General features: G+C 57.2%; 1 protein-coding gene across 4 annotated transcripts in view; it reads right to left on the bottom strand.

Moving 5' to 3' along the window:
• Positions 1 to 22,662, bottom strand: part of NFATC1 (nuclear factor of activated T cells 1) — a gene marked incomplete at its 5' end in the record, with an annotated part of 63,435 nt that overhangs the window by 5,781 nt on the left and 34,992 nt on the right. The window contains 2 exon segments of one of the 4 annotated variants that reach the window (XM_045164060.1): positions 10,792 to 14,061; positions 19,535 to 20,200. In XM_045164060.1, the coding sequence (XP_045019995.1) occupies positions 13,925 to 14,061; positions 19,535 to 20,200 (803 nt within the window). 4 annotated transcript variants of the gene reach the window in all.

Genomic DNA, 22,662 nt, shown 5'->3' with positions numbered 1-22,662 from the left:
AAATCCACCTCTCTATAAATATGGGATTGAGTGAAAAGGAAGTTAGCATTTTTTTTTAAAATACCAAAACTAACATGTACAAAACACAGGCATAGTTTTCACCTGTAGTTGACTAACACTGGTGAATGTTAACTCTATCCTTCCTGAAACCATAGAAAGATGTCTCTGCTATTCATAAGCGAGTGTGCAAATTCACTAATAAGGTGAAAAGTCCTTTTAAAGTAAACTATTTGGCTTTTGACACCGCTTTGAGAGTAGCTGGCATCAGAGCCTGCTGTTGTGCTGAAACACCATGGCTCATCCCTGCGGTTTCCCCCGTGGGCTCCGTGTGACTATCTTGAGAACAGAGCAAACCTAAAAGGAATTGCGAGTCTGAGTAGTTTTTTACATATTTCTCTCCTTTCAACGTCTGACCTTTAAGTAAATGTTCCCACGTTTCTGAATTCTTGGTTTCTGAATGCAACTACAGATCTCAAGACAGATCATAAGGAGTGAACAAACTATTTACCCAACTCCTACGGTTAGTTGCTAAGCCCTTGCATGTGTATTATTCTTGATCCTGCAGCAATCCTACGGAGGTAAAGGTGGGGAGGCTCAGCCATCCCGGCCCTTGAGAGAAGGCGAGAAGCTGAGACCCTGACCTGGTGACCTCAGCCTGGGGCCGCCCCTCCCCACCTGCACACACTACGGGTCTGGAAGCTTCGAGACTGCTCCCTCGGGCTCCACAGGGCCGTGTGACCTGCTCTTTCTCAGTCTTGACTATGAAAGTCAGAAAGGCCGGGGAGATGCACACAGGGGTGGGGACCCTGACAGCCAGGCCAGCAAAGCCCTGCTCACCCACCCTCCTGCAGGGTCGGCCCCCACCAGGCCCTCTCTGCCCCTGACTCTCACCGTCCTCACCCGCAAGGTGCTCAGAACACAGAGGCCAGGGAGGCTGTGTGAGGCCACAGTCTCTCGTCTCCTTTTCCGCAGCATGTTTTCAAAACAAAAAATCCACACCCACCCACCATCACACATACACACACAGTACAGTGTTTGAGCCAGAAAGACTTTGTCTTTCGTTTTTCCTGTATTGCTTTTCTATGCTTTAGAAACCTTTTTTTTAAGGGAGAGATGTTGCAGGCGACCAAGGAATCCACAGGGTCTGTGTGGTGACCATTTCCCCTGACTTGGAGGAGCCGCACGTGGGCTGCCAGCCCCGGCTCCCACACTGTGGGCAGCTGAGCCTGGTGCCTTCAAAGGGGTGCTGTGGGTGCGGGTCCAGTGCCAGGAGGGGCCCGCCAGCGTGGCCTCAGAAACAGCACCACGCCCCCGCAGCAGTGCCTGCACCTGGCGCGGACAGGCAGGGGGCTCTGAGAGCTGCTCCCGCTCGACGGGCTTCTCGCGGCTCCAGCAGGCTCTACCCAGTTTTAAGGTCTGACATCCAAGTGGCAGCTGTCCACCATCCACATGTCCCTCCTGCTTATGGTCACCTCTCACTCCCACGGCCCCGAGGTGGCTCCTCATCGCCAGCGTCCCCACCTTATCTGTCCGAGACTTTATCACCAAGTGCTCCACTTCCTACCCTAAGTGAAGATGCGGTATGTGTGCTTCTGGGTTTGACTCTAAATATCGGGACTTTGAACGTGGTGATAGTAGTATCACTTTGCTCTGAGAGAGGAAAGAATGAGTACGATGGAAAACCCAGGGTCCTGACACCAGCAGGTCCCCGAGACCCCAGGAGATACAGGACAACACATGATCAGAGTCAGAACACAAGTGTGGCAGGGCCAGGGCTGCACAGGCCGCCGGGGCGTCCTCCCCCAGCCCCCAGCTTCCTGAGGGAGCGGCCTGCCCCCGGGGCCTGAAGGTCCCGCGGTGAAGACGCGGGCGTGCCTGAGGCCCTTCCCGCCCAGTGAATCGCTGACTCCTCAGTCTGGTCAGATGGAGAAACAGACCCCTCCTGGACTCGAGTTCTGTGCGCGGGGGACAAGCGAGGCGTGACGCGGTGTCCCCCAGCCCCCTGGGGCGGTTACTGTTCGGATCGCCGTGGACGGGACCAGGGGCGCAGGAGACGCACCGGTCGCCTCACAGCGCGGGCTGGCTCCCCACAGCCTGCGCCGGGAGGCTGGCGGCAGGGCGGCCCTGGGGTCTGGTCTGTGTCCGCGCAGCGGGACGGTGGCTGAGGAGGCCCCATCAGCCTCGCCTCCGGCCTCCACAGAGGGAGCAGAGCTGCTCTAGCGCCTTCCAGGGAACTCTCAGTTACCGACTGCCTGCCGGTAAGAGAGAACCCGACCGGCTGTGTGAGGGGCGGCCGCCCTGCTCTAAAGCCACTGCGAAGTCTGGGTTCAACCACAAGACACAAAACGGGACGCGGGACCGGCCCCCTCCGCTCTCAGTTTCCACGTTCCTGATGTCCCGTGTGGACCCCTGTGCTGTCAGAACAGTGCCCGTGCAGGTTTCTCAGGTTAACGAGGACATCGCCACGTCCCCGAGTGGGTCACAGACACCAGCTGGTTTCTCGCTGGACGCGGCCGCAGTGACACGCGGGGCAGCAGCCTGTTCACGCAGGCGGTGGGCTCTGCCCTCCTGCTGCAGGGGCCCTGGTGGGCACAGGGCGGGAAGGGCCAGGAGAAGCAGGGGTCACACGCTTCCGGCTGTCTTCACACAGCTGTCACCCCGGCCTCTCAGGCCTGGGTTTGGGCTCAGAGGGTAAGAATCTAGCTCAGCAATGTTAACCTCACCACACAGTTTACTCCCTGCCTTCAAATCAACTTACTCAGAGAAGGACCATACCTTACAAATACTACTTTCGTGTCAATTAAAAAAAACATTATTTGTTGATATAATGCCTAATTACACACCTGTGTGTGTGTGTTAGTCACTAAGTCGTGTCCGACTCTTTGTGATCCCATGGACTATAGCCTGCCAGACCCCTCTGTCCATGGGATTCTCCAGGCAAGAATACTGGAGTGGATTGCCATTTCCTTCTCAAAATTACATACCTAACTACATACACTTTAAAACATCTCTTTTTTGATAGTTAGGTTAGTTCCAATAAGGAATCAAACTATACTACGGATTTTTAAAAACTCACAATATTTATCTACTGCTACTTAGCAAACTAGTCAGCCCAGCAGGCACACTGTCATTCTTTCCGTTTCTGGTTTTACAACATGCTGTGATGTTGGTTTTTTAATGAAGAGAACTGGTTCTTTAGAGCATCATTGTCCTTTAGACAAGAGCAATATAAAAAACAAAGAAGGTCTTGGTGACTTCCCCAAGGAGTTCCCACAGAATTCTGTCCCCATCCCAGCTTGAACACACCAGCCCATGCTGTACGAGTTCCCATGACTTTCCATCAAAGCTCATGATCAAATTAAATATGGTACATAAATAAATATATGGCACAAGAGCAACGATTACTTCTTCACTCCATCTTCCTCCAAGGGGCAGAAAAACACACATCCTTCTAGAGGACAAGTCATCAAAATCATTCTTATTTTTAAGAGAAAACCAAAACAGCTTTCTGAAAAGCAAAACAAAACAGGAAGGATATTCTTTCCCATTCCTATAACTAAAAGATAATTTAAAAAAGTATTTGCTAACTTTCCCAGAAAATGCACCTTTGGCTAAAGTTAGTATGTAACCTAAGAGGATGATAATTTAGGTGGACAGAAGCAGAAACATCTCAGCCGAATCTATTCTTAAGGAACTAACTTCTAGGAAGTCTCCGGATCATGTTTGCTGTGCTTGCCTGCAAACCTGGTGATTCCTGGGTAAGAAAGCCCTTGCTGGTGGCTGTGCGTCCTTGCAGACCTAAGGACGTTCACTGCTGTGATTCCGTCACCGATGGGATGGATGTGTCCCCGTTTGTACTGGACACAGGCAGGCACACTCGGTTGTCATTAAAGGCATCTCTGTGGACTTGAGCTAAGCCAAGGGCACAGTTCAGAGAGCAGAGGCACCAGGGGAGTGCGTGCCCCGTGCAGGAAGCGTGAGGTGTGGCTGCGTGTGGGTGTTCAGTTTCCTGAGAAGAGGTGACCTCGTGGCAAGTCCACCTCCCTCACAGGTGGGCACTGGTCAGTCTCCGAGGTCCAGTGGCCTCCGTGTCCAGCGTGACCATGGCTGGTCCACCCATAGCCCCTGTCCCTCCGTGAGGAGGGGCCGCCCTGCAAGACTCTGGGCTGAAAATGGTGATTTTGCCACGTGCGCATCACAACTGTCGTAATTCTGAAAATGCAGTTGGAACAGTACTAAAATCATTCTTCACTTTTTCTTTTTTTCCAGAGATGCTTTGTGAGGCAGTGGAAAATAAAACAGTTTCTCAAGTTTCATTAAAAAGTAAGTTCTCGTGTTACCTCGGGTGTCCTGGACCTATTTCAGCCTTCACTTATTTTTATCTTTTTAATCATAATAAGCCACTGCCACGGGGCCTGCTATTTTTGGAAGGAGAGAATGGGACAGTGGAGGGGCTGGATGACAACAGTCACGGTTTTAATAAAACATGACCCTCCCAGCTGGATGTGGGTTGGCCCTGACAGGCACCTCTGTTACGCGGGACTGCCAGCCATTAAAACAGAATAATTGTCCTGCCTCCATGGCCACTTCCTCATTTAGCCTGAATACTCCAAATAATGCAAACGGCCCGTGTGGAAACTGCAGCATCCGTGGGGAGTGGGGGCCACGTGACAGGAGGGTCCCCGCTCGCCCCTGGCCTCCTGCTGGTGTGTGCGGTGGACGCCTTCCATGTGACCCGGGCCATTATTCTACCCTTGCCAAGCTCGCTCCGCGTTGCTCACTGGGGTCATTAAACCACCGGCAAGCACTTTTCCAGGGCCTGCTCTGTGCCGCCGGGGGACACATTGCCCCAGTGATGAAGTTCCTATTCCGACAATTAACAGAGTTGGAAAAATAAAAAAAATTAAGAGACCCGTTTAATTAAAAAGTAAAATTGAATAAATGGAGCTGGACAAGGAGCCGCTGTGGGTTTGGCAGGCGTGCCCCATCCCTGGCTTTGGGAGCTCAGGCCCCCTCCCCAGCTGCAGGCACCCCTGGACCCACGACAGCCAGCCAGTCCTTCTCTGTGGGGCAGGGGAGGTGGTCAATGAGGTCAGAGGTGCCCGCTCCGAATCTGGGGCTCTCGGGACCGCCCAGCACAGGATCCATGACCTCCCAGCTGGCGCCAGTTTTGGTCAGAAGATGCCACCCATGAAAGAAGCTCGGGGGACCTGGGTTCGCAGGAAGAGAAAGCCCGCCTCAAAGCTAACCGTGACCTTGAACTAAGCCGTCAGCCCTCCGAGCATCAGCAGTAGGTCTATCAGGTGTGACTGTGTCCGCACATGGCGGATGAGAGAACGACTGCGTCTAAAGGCAACAAGGGGCAGAGGGGTGACTGCCGCTCTCCCTCCCCGAGGCGGGGAACCCAGGGAGGGGCCAGGGGCCCGCACGCTGCTCCTTCTGTCCCATTTCATAATGAAGCACCAGGGTCAGAAGGGAGCCGGGGACAGGCAGACCCAGCACCCGCCACCCCACGATGACCAGCGCCACGAGGGCCTGCACCCTGCTGGGCCATCACCCCACCACCCTGCTCGGACAGGCCGCCTGCCCCGCCCGGCCCAGGCCCGTTGCTCCTGCCACCCGGGGGTGCTGTGTCGCCTGAGCTCAGAGGGGCAGACCCCGAGCCCCACCCAGGCCCACCCGGGGATGCTGTGCTGCCTGAGCTCAGAGGGGCAGACCCCGAGCCCCACCCAGGCCCACCGAAAGCTCTAACAAGATCCCAGGGACCGGACATGGTAAGCAGACCCCAGGGACTTGGTTCGCACCCACGAACGTCCGGGGAGCCCTGGGCTGGCCAGGGGGCAGGAAGGGGAGCAGACAGGAAACCTTTTGGGTGCCACGGAAGAGAAGTCTCTAGAGCGGCTGTGCTGAAGTCCACACCCACATCCCTGTGGACAGAAAAGCATGCTTTCCTCACCTTCAGAATATTCTGAACTATCGTTCAAATCTCTGAGAAGAGGTTTTTGTGCTGCAGGCCCTGGGCTGCCCGTGGACAGACAGCTAAGAACTTCTGGCTGCTCACTGGGGGGCGAGGCTGGTGGCAGGGGTCCGGCATGGACCTCTCACCTGCTCACTGGGCAGTGCCCCTAGTTCAGTGTCAACTAACGGTCTCGGAGCTCCCAGCCCCCCACACTGGGCACGGAGGGGTGGACGTCCTTGTCTCCGAGGGCGCAGGCACGGCTGCTACAGGCAGCAGGCCCAACCTCCTGGCTCCAGAGTCCCTCCAGAACCTCACCAGGCCCAGGCAGGTCCTGAATACCATAGCCGTCACGTCTGCCTGCGTCCCCACCCCGGCTCGGGCCCAGCTCGCACAGGGTGACCCGGACACTCAGTCCCGCAGCCAGCCTCACCCACTAACCCCTGACCTCCTCGCGGCACCGAGCCCACCTGGAGGGTCAACTGTACCTGAGTGCTGACAAAACCCACTGACAGCAGAACCTGTTTGCTCATTGCATAAAGATCATATCCATAAAGATTTGGACAAAAAAATAATAATAATAATAACCACAGAAGGCATGAAGGAAAAAGTGCAACACCAACTTGGTAATCGATGCTTAAACTCCTAATTTGGAAAACATTGGAAAGAGAGCGAAGCAGGAAGGCAGAAAATTCGGGCAAATGAGACAGGTCCCATAATCTTCAGGACATATTGACCCTGGAGTAGGAAAAAAGCAAAAACCAAGATTGAATTTTTGTATTGATTATCTAATTATTAATCTTTATAGAAGCTATTCCAACACTGCACATAATGAGTAATTCATCAAAGTATATTAGGTGCCATGGAAGTTGCCTTCAGTATAAAGGGCCATTAAGTTTCTTGTAATTGCACATTACTGGAGCTTTCCTCGCTCTAAATCAAATCAACGGGACCGGCACACACGCACTCTAATTGACTCTGTAATGACGCCATGCCCCTGGTGGCCACGAAAACGAGCGGCCTCGCCGCACGACCCCGGCCCCACGGCCCGGTCTCAGGTCTCCAGTCCCATGACCCCAGCCCCGCGGCCCCGTCTCAGGTTGCAGCCCGCGGAGGAGCGCGGCCGGGTCCCACACCCCTCGGGGGACTGGGCAGGGGATCCCCTGCGTTTCCTTCCGGAATGGAAAGGTCGCCCAGACTGAGGACTGGGCAGCACGGGGGACCAGGGACCCTCCCCGCAGAGGGTCTCACAGGCTGGTTTCTGGAGGAGGTTCTATCAGTTGACCTTGCCTGCACTTGACAGATGTGGAACGAAGGCTGGAAATGTGTCCCCCACGCTGACGACACTGCACTTCCTGTGTGACCCAGGGATGCCACTGGAGGCAGAGAAGCGGCAGCCCCTGAGGCTTTGCTCCATCTCTGCTTCTTCTGAAACGGCCTCCAAGTGACCCAAACCTAAACCTGGATTCACCGGCCTCTGTGACTCACGGGCAGCTGCTAGGGCGCCGTCTAGAGCGCGGCTCTCTCCCAGAATTGTTACTTATATTTTAAACACTGTTTAACCTGCTCTCCCTGACTGCACTCTAACTTCCCTGGGGTGAGGCATCTGATCCGGTCAGGTGCCTCGACTACCCTGCGATGCCCAAGCAGAGCCAGCAATCTGCAGACACTGGTTGATTTCTGTCCTCTTTGAAAGTTGGATTACTCTCTTCCAGGAGCCTCACCAAGGCTGAGTCTGGGCCCCGCAGGCCTCAGAGCTCTCGTTCTCCAGCTGTGAAGTCATGGCCACAGTAACTTCACAGCATCTTCCTTCTGTGGGGCAGAGCTTGGAAACTTAGCATTAATTCCTTCTCTGTTTATCTAAGTTATATTTCTTTTTTTTTTTTTTTGCAGAAGAACACTTTTAAACATTAATTAATTTTTGGCCACGCTGGGTCTTCGTTGCTGCAGGCAGGCGTTCTCTAGTCACAGATACGGGGCTGCTCTTCGCTGCGGTGCTGGGCTGTGGCACACGGCACTCTAACTGTGATGCCTTCTTGTCTTGGAGCGCGAGCCCCAGGCGCGCGGGCTCCAGCGGCCGTGGTGCACGCGCTGCAGCGGCCCGAGACCTGCGAAGCCTTCTTGGCTCAGGCGTCCAACCTGTGTCCCCTGCATTGGCAGGTGGATTCTTAATCCACTACCACCAGAGATGTTCTATCTAAATCTGATTTCTGAAGAAGCCTTGATATAGCTCTTCAAAAACAAAACCAAAGAACCAGCATGTGGAGAACAAGCTAGGTAGGATATTTGTTCACAGTCAGTGTCAGCTCAGACTGAAGATCACTGAGGCCTTCCAGTGGCTTCTGGATGGGTCGTGTCTATACCCGAGCTGTGCTGGGCCTTCACATGGGATTCAGACTGAGCTTCAGGATAAATTAGGGGCCTATTTCCATCACAGGGCACGAAGAGACCCGAGATGAAGTGACAGGAGTTCTCGAGCCAGGAGTGGGGCTCCGAGCTCAGCACCTTCCCGCTGGTCATGGCCCCTGGTCCACAAATCATCAGACAAGCTCACTGCACAAAAGCATGGTCTTATCCAAATACTCTATAGATTCAGCAAGCCCTGGGTCAGGAATCCCACAAGTTTCTGCAAAGCCTTGTGGTGAGCAGGGGTACAAACTACTGGGATCCAAGGGCATGTTTCTAAATCCACGGGTCCTTTAAGCAGCCAGGAACAGGGAGGGCTCCGTGAGGGAAACTCCTCCAAGGATCCTGCATTTCTAAGTCTCCTCCTTACTCTACCAGTTAGGAAGTGCTGGACGGCATCTGCAGAGCGAGGCTCGCACCCCACGGCCCCCTTCCTGCCCTCTGTGTTGCTGGGTCTGGGGTGGGGGACAGGCGGGAACCCACTGAGGACCTCACCACCCCAGGCAGCCTAGGTGACCTCAGCACCGGCTCTGAAGACGTGAGTGATGGTGGTGATTGGACACCTCGAGCCGACCGATGGTGGCCGGGGGGCGTCAGCATGCGTATGGCTCACAAGTCGTGACTTCACAGCCAACCTGGGCTTGCGCAGAGAGAAACAGGACGCAGTGCAGAAGAGCGTAAGGCAGGCGAGGGCAGGGGTGCGATGCTGTGAGAGGCTGCTGGAGAGCCCAGGCCACAGCCCATTCGCAGGAGCCCACCTGGCTCGTCGGGTTAACCTGTCGCCGAGTTTCCATCCGCACACTTCTGCAGCTCACAATTCTGCAGCATCGTGGCAGGAAACCACGTACAGGACAGGGAGCTGGTGTGTGATCTGATGGGAACGACTGTCTCCATCTTGGTGAACAAAGGAGGTGTCATAGCTCGGGGGTTACAGGCGCAGGTGTGGGGGGTGATAGGCGTGGTGGGGTGTGACCGGTGTGTGTAGGGGTGACAGGTATGTGGGATATGATGGGTGTGTGGGGGTTGATGGGTTTGTGTGAGGGTGACGGGTGTGTGTGTGGGGTGACGGGTGTATGGGGGGGTGACGGGAGTGGTGGTGGGGTGACAAGTGTGTGTGGGGTGATGGGTGTGTGTGGGTGACGGGTGTGTGTGTGAGTGACGGGTGTGTGTTTGGGGTGACGGGTGTGTGTGGGGTGACGGGTGTGTGTGTGGGTGACGGGTGTGTGTGGGGGGGTGATGGGTGTGTGTGGGGTGACGGGTGTGTGAGGTGACAGGTTTGTGTGGGGGTGACGGGTGTGTGTGGGGGTGACAAGTATGTGGAAATGAGGGGTGTGGTGGTGGGTGACGGGTGTGTGTGTGTGTGGGTGACAGGTATGTGGAAGTGAAGGGTATGTGTGGGGGTGACGGGTGTGTGTGGGGGTGACGGGTGTGTGTGTGGATGACAGGTATGTATGGGGGTGACAGGTATGTGGAAGTGACGGGCATGTGTGGGGGTGATGGGCGTGTGTGGGGGTGATGGGTGTGTGTGGGGTGATGGGTGTGTGTGTGGGTGACAGGTATGTGGAAGTGACGGGTGTGTGTGGGGGTGACTAGGGTGTGTGGGGGTGACTGTGTGTGGGGGTGATGGGTGTGGTGGTGGGTGACAGGTGTGTGTGGGGTGACAGGTATGTGGAAGTGATGGGCGTGTGTGGGGGTGATGGGTGTGTGTGGGGTGACAGGTATGTGGAAGTGACAGGTGTGTATGGGGGTGACGGGTGTGTCTGGGGTGACGGGTGTGTCTGGGGGTGACAGATATGTGGAAGTGATAGTGTATGTGGGGGTGATGGGTGTGTGTGGGGTGACGGGTGTGTGTGGGGGTGACAGGTATGTGGAAGTGACGGGTGTGTGGGGGGGTGACAGGCCTGGGGGGGGCTGCCAGGCAGGGCAGAGGGCGCTGTGCTTCGCTGCCTGGACAGTGGACGGGTGCTGGAGGACAATGGCCTGTGCTCCCAGGGCCGTCTTCCATCCAGCAGAACACCGAGGTGACAGGCAGTCTCCGAGATACATGATTTCAGCTCCTTTCTTAAACTAAAATGCCTTAAAGCTGCCTGCACATCTCCCCTCCAACACGGCCGGGACGCTGCGTTTCCAGCGTGGCTGCAGACGGCCCTGTGCCGCCAGAGCAAACACTCAGGTGGCGGCCCGCGGCGGCCTCCTCTGCTGCCACCACCGCTTTTCCTCTGACCGACCGTCTGCCAAGAGGAAATCACTTGCTGCCCTGGGAGCCTGCGAATCCCAGAAAACAATCTTAAATCCACAAAAATAATTGAACTTCGCTTCTACTGAGCCGCCCATTCCATTCTGATTTTTATTACAATGTCAACAAGAGTTTAATTTGTTTTAAAGTTTAGGTTCTTAAACCTGAGTGATATACGGTAGTTTACAGCTTGCTGGCAACAGCTACTGTGGACAGAAAAAAAAAGGAAAGTGCACAGAAAGGCGATTCTGAGTCTGATGCTGTGAAAGCCAGGAGCCCGGCCAAGAGCAGCAGACAGCAGGCTCTCCCGCAGCCAGGATGGGGCCCCGACACGTGACGCGGTCTGTCCCCTCCCGGCCAGTCTCAGTCTGGGGACAGCAGTTATGAGGAAATGCCCAAAGTGTGGTTTCTCTCATCAAAAGCAGCCAGGTCACCTTGGTGCTGCTGTCTTGCCTGGGCGCCATCCTAAAGACGACCCCAGAGGAAACTCTTGAGGGGAGGAAGCGGCCCCCCCGGGTGTCCCCTCAGGTACCTCCCCCTTCCAGGTGTCTCCCCACCGGCTGTCCCACACCCTGGGTGTCCTCCTCGGGTGTCCCATGTACCCCCATTCCGGGTATCCCCCTCTGGGTGTCCCCACCATGCTGGGTGTCACCCCCAGGGGGTCTGTCCTGGGTGTCCCCCAGTGTCCCCGCCCCCAAGTGACCCCACCCTACCAGGTGTCACCCCCCAGGGGGTCCCCCCTGCGTGTTCCCCCAGTGTTCCCACCTCTTGGGTGCCCCCCCGGGTGTCCCCACCCCAGTGACCTTCTCATTCACCGATTTTGGTCTGTGAGTTTCCTGTCTGTACAGAATGCTCCGACCTCACTCACACTCACAGGTGAGAAGTTAGCTCCCGAGGTCGCTGCTGGGGCCCTGCCCAGTCTCGGCTGAAACCTCCGCAGAGACACGGAGTGGCCTGCAAACCAACCGGGCTCGGCACATCGAGAGAGGATGGGGAGGCCTGAGACGGGCTGTCCCCGGAGCCCCAGGGGCAGCAGAGGGAGCCGGCCGGGCCTGGTTCACGTCTGGATGCCAGGCCTACCCAGCCACACCTCCCTGCTTCCTCCTGCCAGGCCCGCCGGCCGGAGCCAGGGCATCATGGTGGTCTCTCCACGCTGCCCAGGGCGCTCCCAGGCTGTATCTGGAGAGCGGCAGCTGTGCAGCCTGATACGGTGAGTGGGGAAGCCTTCCCGGGGAGGGCGGGAGGGCTGGGGCTGATAAGGCCCCCCGCCCCAACAAGGACTCATCCAGCACTGTGCGCTCTGCTTCAGAGCAGAAGAGAGCCAGCCCCGGGTTCTGGGCGATAACTGTCCACGTCCTCTGGAGGCCGGCGCGGCCCATTGTCTCAGGACCAGGCTGTGATTAGTCGGGGTCCCCTGGGCCTGATAAGGGCGGATGTTTGAGAGGGGGGATGGACCGTCTTTATTCTTAACTGTGTGGAAGCGTCCACTTTGTAATCTGTAAGGAAGGAAGAACCCGGTGTCAAAATTCAGACTGAAAAGGGTAAAGGGGCTTAAGGCTTTGTGCCCAGCCAACGTGAGGACCCACATGGCTCACGCTTTAAAGAGAATCCTTTATTTACTAAACTAAGTGATGGAGAAGCACACATATTTTTATTCCCCAAGAGAAACTCTGCTATCAGCCTTATTTTGTGTCATAAAAATATAGAATTTGTGAGTTTTCTCCCATCGCGTCTGAAAAAGGGCTGTGTATGTTCCACACACAGAAGCAAACACACACGATGCACACATGCCTTCACTTTCAAAGCACTTCTCTCCTTTGGCATCGAGTGTTTTAGCAAAACCATATGTAATACCAGTGACGCTGCATGAGAGGCCAGACCTAGAAACATCCCCAGGCCGGGCTGCCTCTCTGGACACCTTCATATAAATGGACCCACATAAAATGTGGTCCTTTGTGTCTGGGTTTTTCACTCCACATGTTTTCAAGGTTCAACCATGTCCTACCACGAATGGGTACTGCATTCCTCCTTGTGGGTACGGATATAGCACACTGTTAAAAATCTGTTCCATGGATGTTTAGGTTGTTTCACATGTTTGGATATTACACACAATGTCGCTAAGGACATTTCTGTGCAAGTCTTCATGTGTACATACGTGTTCACTTCTCTGGGTAGATGTCTGAGCGTGGGATTGTCGGGTCTTCTGGCAAAGGCACGGCCCAAGTGACTGCGCTCCTTATATCCCCACTGGTAACCTGCCAGAGTTCTATTTCTCCACGTGCTCTCCATAAGTTGCTACTGTCTCTGATTTTTCACAGCATCTCTCATGGGTGTGAAAAGGCATCTTCCTGGCATTCCCCAAGACTAATGATGTTGAGTATCTTTTCATGTATTTATTAGCCATTCATGTATCTTCTCTGGAGAAAGGTCTACTTAAATCTCTTACCCAGTTTTTGACTAGGCTGTCTTATTACTGAGATATGCAGCTTTTACATGTGCTGAGTATAAGTCCTTTATAAGACACTTGTTTTGCAAATACATCCATCTCGCACGTTGCTTGTCTATTTTTTTGGCCATGCCACACGGCTTGCAGGATCATGGTTCCCCCGATCAGGGACTGAACTGGGCTGTGTGGCCACACTCCACGGAGTGGGGGGAGGGGAACAGCCCCGAGTTACAGCACCACAGATCATTTCCCAAGGTCCACTTTCCCTTGAATACATGCCTTCCAGTTTGCTCTGCCTCTGGGTAGTTGTCAGGTTCTGGAATAATTGATCTGAAAGTTGTGTCGGTGTTTTTACTGCTTTTAGGGACTGATATCTCACCAAGGTCCTCTCTTCATCACTTCGGAAGTCCTGCCTCTCCCCCAGTTCTCCCTGGGTCATCAAAAAGTGCCTCCACTAATAACAGGGATTCTCTGGTGAAGGAAACACATGCCACACTCCACACTTCTCTTTGGCTTTCGAGGCGAGTCCACACATGAAAGCTAGACTCCTGAGCAAGAATCTTTGCTCACTGCATCTTAATGACACAGCTCGACCTCAGGGGGCCCAGAGCCAGCACTGACATAGGGGCTGGCGGGCGGGTCACGGCGGGCCCCGGTTCTGTCCCTGCTGCACTCCGAGCAGCTCCTGTGACACGTCTCCCCGAGCTTCAGCCTCCCTCTCTGAAAGCAGGGGCTGAACCGGCGCTTCTGCCCGCTCAGGGCTGCTGTGAGGCGGAATTCGTCAACAGAGACCATATGTACAGTCACTCTGGAATGAGCCCAGCCCACACGCTGGCACTACTCTCGTCACCTGGGTTTTCTGTGTGCTGGTGATAGTGGGTCAGGTAGGACACACACAGCTCTGATGGGAACACAGGTTCTCGAACACCATCCGTCCGGGTTCTTCTCGCCTGGACCCGGTGGACGGCTGTGCCAGGCAGTCACTGTCCTTCAGGAATCCACATGGAAGGGACATTCCTGTATCAGAAAGGTCACTCAGAAGTGCCACACACTGCTGGCCCTCTGCCTGGCCCTCTAGGGCAGGGCAGCCACGCACCTACTGCTCTCGAAAAGACAGGCGTCCAGCACATTTAGACAGGGCCCTCCGGCCCCGGTCACCACTCCTCAGAGACCCCAGGCCTGACTGCCCATCAGCAGCGAGGCTTCTGAGTACCCTTCCCCTGGTGTCACGCTCTGGGGACAGAGCACAGCCGTGTGCCAGGCATGGGCTCACGTGTCTGAGAGGACCTGCCAGGCCTGCTTGTTCTTCAGTGAGGAAGAGCTTTGAAACGTGTGGCATCGGAGAGCAAAGCCATGGAGAGCAGGCCTGGAACGGGGGCGGCACTGGCTAAGCCCCCTGGGAAGGTGCCCACCTCTCCGCAGAGGCACATCCACCAGGAAGACCACGTTCCGGTCCCGACGCACTCACCCGCCAACACTCTCCCTCTCGGGGCCAGCCTACAGGGACCACGCACCGCGACACGCCCATGGGGCCCCAGCACGGCAGGCCAGCACCAGCCTCTGGCCCAAGCAGAGCCAAGTGGCTCTGGCTCCACGAAACCTTCCCAGCTCTTCCCTCCGTTTCCTCCCCCCACATCAGATTCCTCTTTCTTTCCCTCAAATTAGTAACGTCAAACAATTCTCCACTTAGAGAAGGAAGTAAGCTAAGACCTAGGATTAAGGCAGAAGGTTAACATTAGCTGAAAGCAAACCACCAGATGCCCCTCAAGTGCCCAGAAAGCAACTGGGCTGAAGAACCCTGGATGAGAGTCGGGTGGCCCGCGCTTCCTGCTCATGTCAGCATCGGCATCCGAGGGACGCCCTGAGTGGTGGACACTGAAGCCGCGGGGTCACCCGAGCTGCAGGAGGCCAGGAGACGCTCGCTATCATGGCCCAGCGGCTGCGTCCCAGGGGCCAGGCACAGCGCCTATTTATAAAGGCCCTTACTCAGCGGAGACTCAGAGTGGCCCCTGCCTCCCCCCTTTCTTGAGGGGCAGATCCCGGCAGTGCGGGCGCAGCAGAAACACACACACCGGCCAGGACCACAGAAGCACATGGCCTGATCACCGCCCGGGGTGGGGTGGCAGCGTCCAGGGCTCCTGCCGTCACCGGCTGTCACTCAGGTCCATCTAGACAGGGAGGAGGGTATTTATTCTGAAGTCTCACACTGTCTGACCCTTGGAGGCATGGCGTCCCTGGCAGCCTGGCGTGGGTTCCCTGTGCAGACAGACTCATGTCCCTGTGAGGCTTCCAGGGCCGAGTGTGGAAAGGGCTCTGTGCCCTTCCAGACTCTCGGCTCTGGGAAGTGTGGGCGGGGGCTCTGCTCCCGGGACTCCTGTCTTGGGAGATGAGGCCTGCGGGTCACCAGACTGACGGTAGTCCCCACCCCAGCCACCTCCGGACACCGTGCCGTAAGGACTGACCCTCAGGACCCGTGCATGGCCAAGTGCGCCCTCCGCCCAGCGGGTAGAGCCCACCATCTAACGACCCAGCGTGTTTGATCCAGACTCTTTCAATCATCACTAGGAGTGGGGAGGCCTCAGAGCTGGGCCCTGGGCCAGGTTAGTAAAACTTTCCATGAGGAAAGTCTGCCTTCGGTCCCAGAGCAGCCCCAGCTCAGGAAGGAAGGGGGGTGTGGGGGGGTGGGGGGCGCAGGCAGACTCAGGCAGACATGGCCTGGCCGCCTGCTCCACCTGCTTGTTGTTTTAATGACATCGAGACTTCTGGAAACCCGAGACCCCTGGAGGGGCTGAAAGGGCCGACTGTGGCTGAGGCCGCAGGGTGGGCTGGGGGACACACGGGCGGGGTCAGCAGCGGCAAACAAGCGACACCCCGAGACTGTCGCTGGCTCACAAACTGGGTCCTCACGTCAGCAACACAGGGCCCCCCACGAAAAGACGGGACAGGCTGCGGAGCTTCAGGGGCGTTCACAATGCTGCCAGCAGATCCACGTCAACGGGGGCAAGTCCAGGACACAGACATCAGTGTGTACGCGAGTGTGAACCACCCACACATACACCTGAGGACTGAGTTCACGGCACAGACTGCTGTGCACACATGTGAACTGCCCACGTGTACAGCCAAGGAGCGAGTCCAGGACACAGACTGCTGTGCACGTGTGTGTGAACTGCCATGTATACACCCAGAGGGGGAGTTGCTGGGCAGTTGCGTAGCTCAGCCCAGGGAGGAGCAGGTCACAGAAACCACCAAGGAAACATTGTAGCTTTTATGACACATTCAATCCACATTTAAAATAAGAGAAGACCACAAAGCTAATTTTTTTAAAAAAGGTATCCAGTGATACCGCCATGATTGAGAAATCCAAAATGAAAGTTTAAATTCCATGAATGTTGTTGAACCAAAGAATAAATTATAACCAAAGTTACTTATGGGCCAGATACTATTGATACAACAGCAGAAACACCCGAAAAACAAAGAAACGGGGTTCACTTGAGGCGCGCCTTGAAGCAAATGGAGGTTTGGCAGCAGCACTGGCCCTGTGCGTAGGGCTTCACTCTGCATGAGGCACGGGCGTCCCGTTTAAGCTACGGCACCTTTCCTGTCTCGGAAAGATTCACGTACGCGCTCCAAACGCCCTGGCTCCCTGGAACTGGACATGCTATGCTACTATTGCGCTTTTTACTCTACACTTCTGGAAAACGAAAACCTCAAATAAAACACCAGACACACGTGAAATGAGCTCCCATTGCTCACAGGCCCGGCACCACGAGCATCACAAGCAAGCCCGAGGAGCCCCCACAGGCCCCTGACTCCTATCGGCCAACACAGCGCCTCTGAGAGCCCAGTGGGGAGGGCGCACAGCCTGGCAGGAGTCACCCTAACCATCATCGTGGGGTCAGCCTGGCAGAAGTGCCCTGAACCGTCACAGTGGGGTCAGCCTGGCAGAAGTGCCCTGAACCGTCACCGTGGGGTTAGATGCGCAGTCGCTCTATTCCTGAGCCTGTGTGAGGCTGAGTTCCCCACGGGAGCTGCAGCAAATGCCAGGCCCTCCTGCCCTGGGGGTGGCGCCAGGGCTTGCAGGACAAAGCCCAGGAGAGGGCAGGGCAGGCCCCCCAGCGGCACCAGAGCTAACCCCCCTGTTCTGCGGGGAGGAGACTCCCCTGTACCCTCCACCCCGTCCTAGTTCCCTGGTCTGTACCGTCAGTCAATCCCATTTCTCACCTCTTCCTGGGCTCAAACGACGAGGATGGAGTGTCTGCTTGTTAATGTCAAGGCTACTTGAAACCAATGGTTTCTAATTTTCTGATTTAGTTTTTCACCCTTGTTTCCATCTTCCCTGTCCATACCTTCCTGAGTTGGGCTGCAACTTCAAACCCAGACACGAGTAGAGACCCACGTGGCCTGGAGTGAATTCCAACGATCCCCCCAATCCTCTCCAGATCTTTCACAGGGGCCTGTTTCTAAATCAGGGATCGGCCCCAGCCCATGGATTCCCTCTCCCTGCAGGGCTCAGGGCTGCACCACACGCCCCTGGGATCAGGCCTGGGGGCCGCACTGCACATACCCCTGGACACCAACCCTCTTCACAAATTAATTTTCAGACACCTCGACCACATATGACGTGTAAAGGTGAGGCCAGTGAGGGATTAGATTACTGGTGCCCTCTTAAGTCATCCAAGCATTACAGAAACCCCTCGAGGCCCCCACTCGCCCCATGACACCTGCATACCCCCGCCACCATCCCAGTCAGAAAGGACCAGTGAGATCTGCCCCAACCCCCTTGGTATCCAGGCTGGGAACTCAGGTCCCCATGCTCACGACGCCTTTATTCTGCACCAGACGGTCTTCTGAGGACTGACAAGGGGCTGACTCGCATTTACACGGTAGCTCCCGTGAGCGAGTGGGTCCCGGGCTGGGACCATGGTGAGCAGAGACGGCCTCTCTAGGAACCCACAAGCACAGCCCACAAAGGGGGCGCCTGCTGTGAAGTGAGCATTTAGGAACAAGAACACTCATGAGCTGGTGAGCTCACGTGAGGAAGGAGCCAGAGAGGCACCAGAAGGGCCCCAGGACGCCCGATCGGATGGAGACCTGCTAGGCCCGGGGTCCACCTGAGCGGACGGGGACCTGCCAGGCCCAGGGCCCTCCTGGTCACTGGGCTGGGGGCTGTGACCAGGTGTCCCCACCAGGAAGGCCCATGTGCCCCGGGTCCAGCTGTACCCACACCTCAGGTGGGAATGGGCACCAAGGGTGAGGGTGGGTGCTGGGACCGCACGCCCAGCGACTCTCCCCAGAGGGTCCCTGGGGCAGAACACAGGCGTGGGGGAGACGGCAGTCATGGAAAGAAGACGCCCACGTGTCTGGCTCCGATTTCAGGGAAAAGGCCAGGAGCCTCAATGGTGGAGGCAGAAAGGCCGAGGTGGCCGATAGGGGGTGGGGGTGTGGGGCCACGCCCAGGACAGTCCTGCGGTTCTCGGGTACCCCGAGTCCTGTAGCAGGGGAGCTGGGCGGCAGGTGGGCACTGGGTCATAGCCTGCTCAGGGACTGACTTACACCGGGGAGATGGGCTGCTGGCTGACGGAGGCCAGACGCCCACATGGATGCGCCATGCGGGGCCCACGCAAGCACTGAGTCACCTGACAACACCTGGGGCCCTGGCCTTTTGTCCCAAAGCAAGAAAAAAAAATCTCTCGACCAGGTGCCATCTATCATCATTTCATAGGAAGACCTCGTATCAGAAAGTCTGCATCATCAACCTAACTGCAGGCATCCCCAAAACACGCCCTACATCCACCCAAACTCGTCCCCGCAGAGCGGGTGCTGTGCTGGGTGGGTGCACTGGAGTGCCGCCCCACCTCCCCACCTGATCACTGGGCTCCCAGGAGGCACAGTGGTGAAGAGCCTGCCGGCCCGTGCAAGAGACACAGGGGCTTGATCCCTGCATCAGGAAGAGCCCCCGGATCTGGGTAACCCACTCCAGTGTTCTTGCTGGAGAATCCCACGGACAGAGGAGCCGGGAGGGTTACAGTCTAGGGTTGCAAAGAGCTGGACGCGACAGCCAACACGCACAGAACACATGGCTTCACAAGCTGAAGAGAGCGAAAGCCACTCACTTTTAGCTATTTGACCACTTAATGATGGTTCACACAACTAGAGAGGCACTTCAGACACTAAGCAACAAGCTGGGCCCACAGCCGAGTCCAAGGAGGCCTCTTGTTCTCACGGGACATTTCAGCTGGTAGAGGCCGTGTTCCAGGGACTGTGGTCACCACACCTGGCATTGCCACAGGGACCACGTGCCCCCAGGATGCACAGCACAGGCACCCACTGGGCGGGGATGGCGTCCCCCACTGGCCGGCGGTGGTACTGCTGACCGCCGGGACTTCCTGGTGTGACACACACCAGGCATATTCCTGGGGCGGTGGGCACGCTCCAGGCCGGGGCCCCTCGGCCCAGGGCTGGGCATGCGCCTGCTGCGGCGGGCACTTACCGTCATCCAGGTCGAGCGGGTCCAGCTCCTGAGGCTCTCGCTTGACCGTTACGGGAATGGGGGCCAGACTACGATTACTGTCCTCACGCACCTCGGGCGGCGGCAGGGGCCGGGCGGTGGCGGGCTCGCTGCTCGGAACCTCGGGTGGCTGGTGCTGCTGGTGGCCCGTCCCGCAGGGGTGCGCTGGGCCACAGGGCTGCAGGCGGGTCAGCTCTCGGGTCCCGGGCGGCAGCGGAGAGGAGGGGCTGTGGGGACAGAGCGCTGGCCGGCGCCCCGGGGAGCAGCTACCGCTTGACGTCGGACTCACCTGTGGCTGCAGCAGAGTGGGGGGCGGTGGCTGGGGGGTCCCGGGAGGCACGCCCGAGGGTCTCGGCGCCTCCTGGCCGGCGAGGACCCCGCCGACTGGCCGCGGAAGTCCGAGGGGGCTGTGGCCCGGGCCGGCCGTGGCCGAGCCGTAAGGGGCGCAGGAGAGGTCGTGGAGCTCAGGGCTGGCACTGCCCTGCGGACGGGGCGGGAAGCCGGGCATGAGGCAGGCTCCCGGGTCGGGCGGCAGGGCGAGCGGCTGGCCGTAGCAAGGCTTGGGGAGCGGGCTCAGGCCCTGGCTCATTGGTCCACAGGTGAGGGCAGGCTCGTAATCATCGCTGGGCTCCGTTTTTATGATTGGAACTGCGAGGAGGAAAAAAAAAAAATTAAATAAACATGAGCTGCAGATGGGAGCACCGGGGCAGGCTTGTGGCTAGGATACTCTCTGAAAACAAACAGCGCTTTGACTGAGTCCCTGTGTGTCTCCTGCCTGGTTCTCCCACCCAATTAAAACGAGGGCGTGAGTCATCGGTTCGGGAGAGCTGCAGCTGGTTCTCAGGCCGAGAGCACTGTTTTCCTTGGACTCTCCTGCGGCACTAATGTGCTATAAAAACCCATCTGTGAGCTGTAGCAGAAGCCTGGACCCAAGGGCCTGTGGATTTGTAGCAATCAAAGCGAAAATTTTAACTTGGATGTACTACTGCGTTTCTGCTGCTACCGACATACTATCTGATAAATGTCTGACATGGGGTGAACTTGAGCAAAGAGTAAGATGGCGCTTAGAGATCAGTAAAAATCCAACGGAAAAGGTGAGTGTCCACTTGCTGCAGGAGAGAAGCCTTCAGCCGTTAGACAAGGAAACGCTTTTACACCAGCAAGAATGCCAGCCCTCCTTCCTGTGCACAGGTTCGTTCCCAGGGGAAAATGCACGACTACGGCCACAGGGTCCGGCACAGTGCCTCTGGGTACTCCCAGCATGCTGAAAGCCAGGCTGGAAATTGGCACCACGGGCGCTGGATTGTCCCTTCCCTCCAGGCTGTGGGCCTGACCAGGCCCCAAGGGCACTGAGCCCCATGCCCTGGGGTCTGCGGTGGGCTGGGGTCCACCACGGCCACCCTGCCTGGCGGCTCACTTCCTGTGTCTCATTTCTCCTTGGTTGCTGCCTCTTACGCACATGCTCACAAGAGACACCCTGATGGTCGCATTCCCTGGAGAGCGATTGGCGAGAGCACAGTTGATTTCACAACAGACGCCTAGCGCTGCCGTGCGCAGACGGAGGAAGGACAATGAGCTGTCACCAGATCCTCCTGATCACGTCTTCGCCTCTTCGTGTGTGTGGGGCTGGCCTCCTGGAGTTGGGGTGGGCGGCGCGGAGGGAACGCCCCTCACCATCCCAGCCCGCGGGCCTCTGCGCACCCAGCCTCCGCCTTAAGTAAATAAAGCTCCTCTCTCAGACGCAGCTTTGCTGTAACACAGTCTAGACCCAGTGCGGGTGCACATCTGTTCTCTGTTATGGCTGGTGCCTGCAACCCACAGCAGCCTGGAGGACCAGGACTGGCTTTCCCAAAGCCCGTCCACAGGGCGCCTGGGCAGCGCCGTGGCCGCATAGCTGGGACCTGGGGACACTGACGTGAGAGCACGTGGCCCCGCTCAGGGTCACCAGGTCCCGGCTTGCACCTGGGATGCCTAGCGGAGTCGTTCCCTTTGGTCTTGCCCTCCCTGTGCCCCCTCCCCAGCCCTGTTCCCATTCTTCCTGCCTGTGTGGGCAGAGAGGCACCGGGTCCCCAGACAGTGCTGCAGCTGGAAGGCTGGGGAGAAGCATAGCGGGTGATGGCCACCGTGCGGCCTCCTGCGGGCAGAGCCAAGGTCATCACTCACATCCCCAAAGTCAGGTCAGGTGGAAAGCTGGGGTGTCCCTGGCATCCTTGGACAGGACGTGTCCAGCATGGCAGGTGTGGGCACGGCAGGCATCCTCACTCCCGGCGCTGGTCGGTCTCCATCAGCCAGGCCGACTCCCGCAGCCCTGGCCTTCCCAGTGCCCATGCATCACTCGCAGTCCTTTGCTGGGAGAGAGACTTCTCTCTCAAGCACATAGCTGCCAGGGCTTTGTGTGAGGGGCTCCAGACACCACTGGGCAGGATTCAGGGATGCCTCACAGGCTGCTGGCGGACACAAAGAAGGGCCAGCTGACCCAGGTTGACTGCACATTGGGAAACACCCGCAGGTCCTGGTTCCCGCAGCAGCCCTATGGGTCTCCCATGTTGGTATATGTCTCCCACGGTTCCATGGGTGCGGGTTTCCTGTGACTCTAAGTTCCCCTTCGTGCGGGCCTCCCACAGCCCCGTGGGTGCGAGTTTCCTGTAACTCCGTGTCCCCTTTCGTGCGGGTCTTCTGTGGCCCAGTGGGTGCGGGTTTCCTGTGACTCCGTGTCCCCGTTCCTGCAGGTCTCCCACGGCCCTGTGGGTGTGGGTATCCCGAGACTCTGTGTTCCCCTTCTTTCGGGTCTCAGGCAGCCCTGTGGGTGCGGGTTTCCCGAGAACTTCCTGTCCCCCTTCTTGCGGGTCTCCTGCGGCCCTTGGGTGCGGGTCTCCCATGACTCCGTGTCCCCCTTCCTGGGGGTCTCCCATGGCCCCATGGGTGTGTGCAAGACCCGGCCCTTCAGCGTGGGTGTGCTACTTCCCCATATGGATGCCGCAGGATGCAGAGACCACGGGCCCCAGGGGAGGGCACCCGCTGGGCCCAGGGCTGTTCGGAGTCCAGACTGGGTCCCCAAGGTTCGGTGCGCCTGTGGGCCCCACGTCCGAAGGCGTGTGCAGAACCACTTT

The sequence above is a fragment of the Bubalus bubalis genome, chromosome 22 (genome assembly GCF_019923935.1).
Source record: "Bubalus bubalis isolate 160015118507 breed Murrah chromosome 22, NDDB_SH_1, whole genome shotgun sequence".
Taxonomy (NCBI): Eukaryota; Metazoa; Chordata; class Mammalia; order Artiodactyla; family Bovidae; genus Bubalus; species Bubalus bubalis.
The sequence above is the reverse complement of the archived record's forward strand: the minus strand, read 5'-3'. Positions and strand labels throughout refer to the sequence as shown.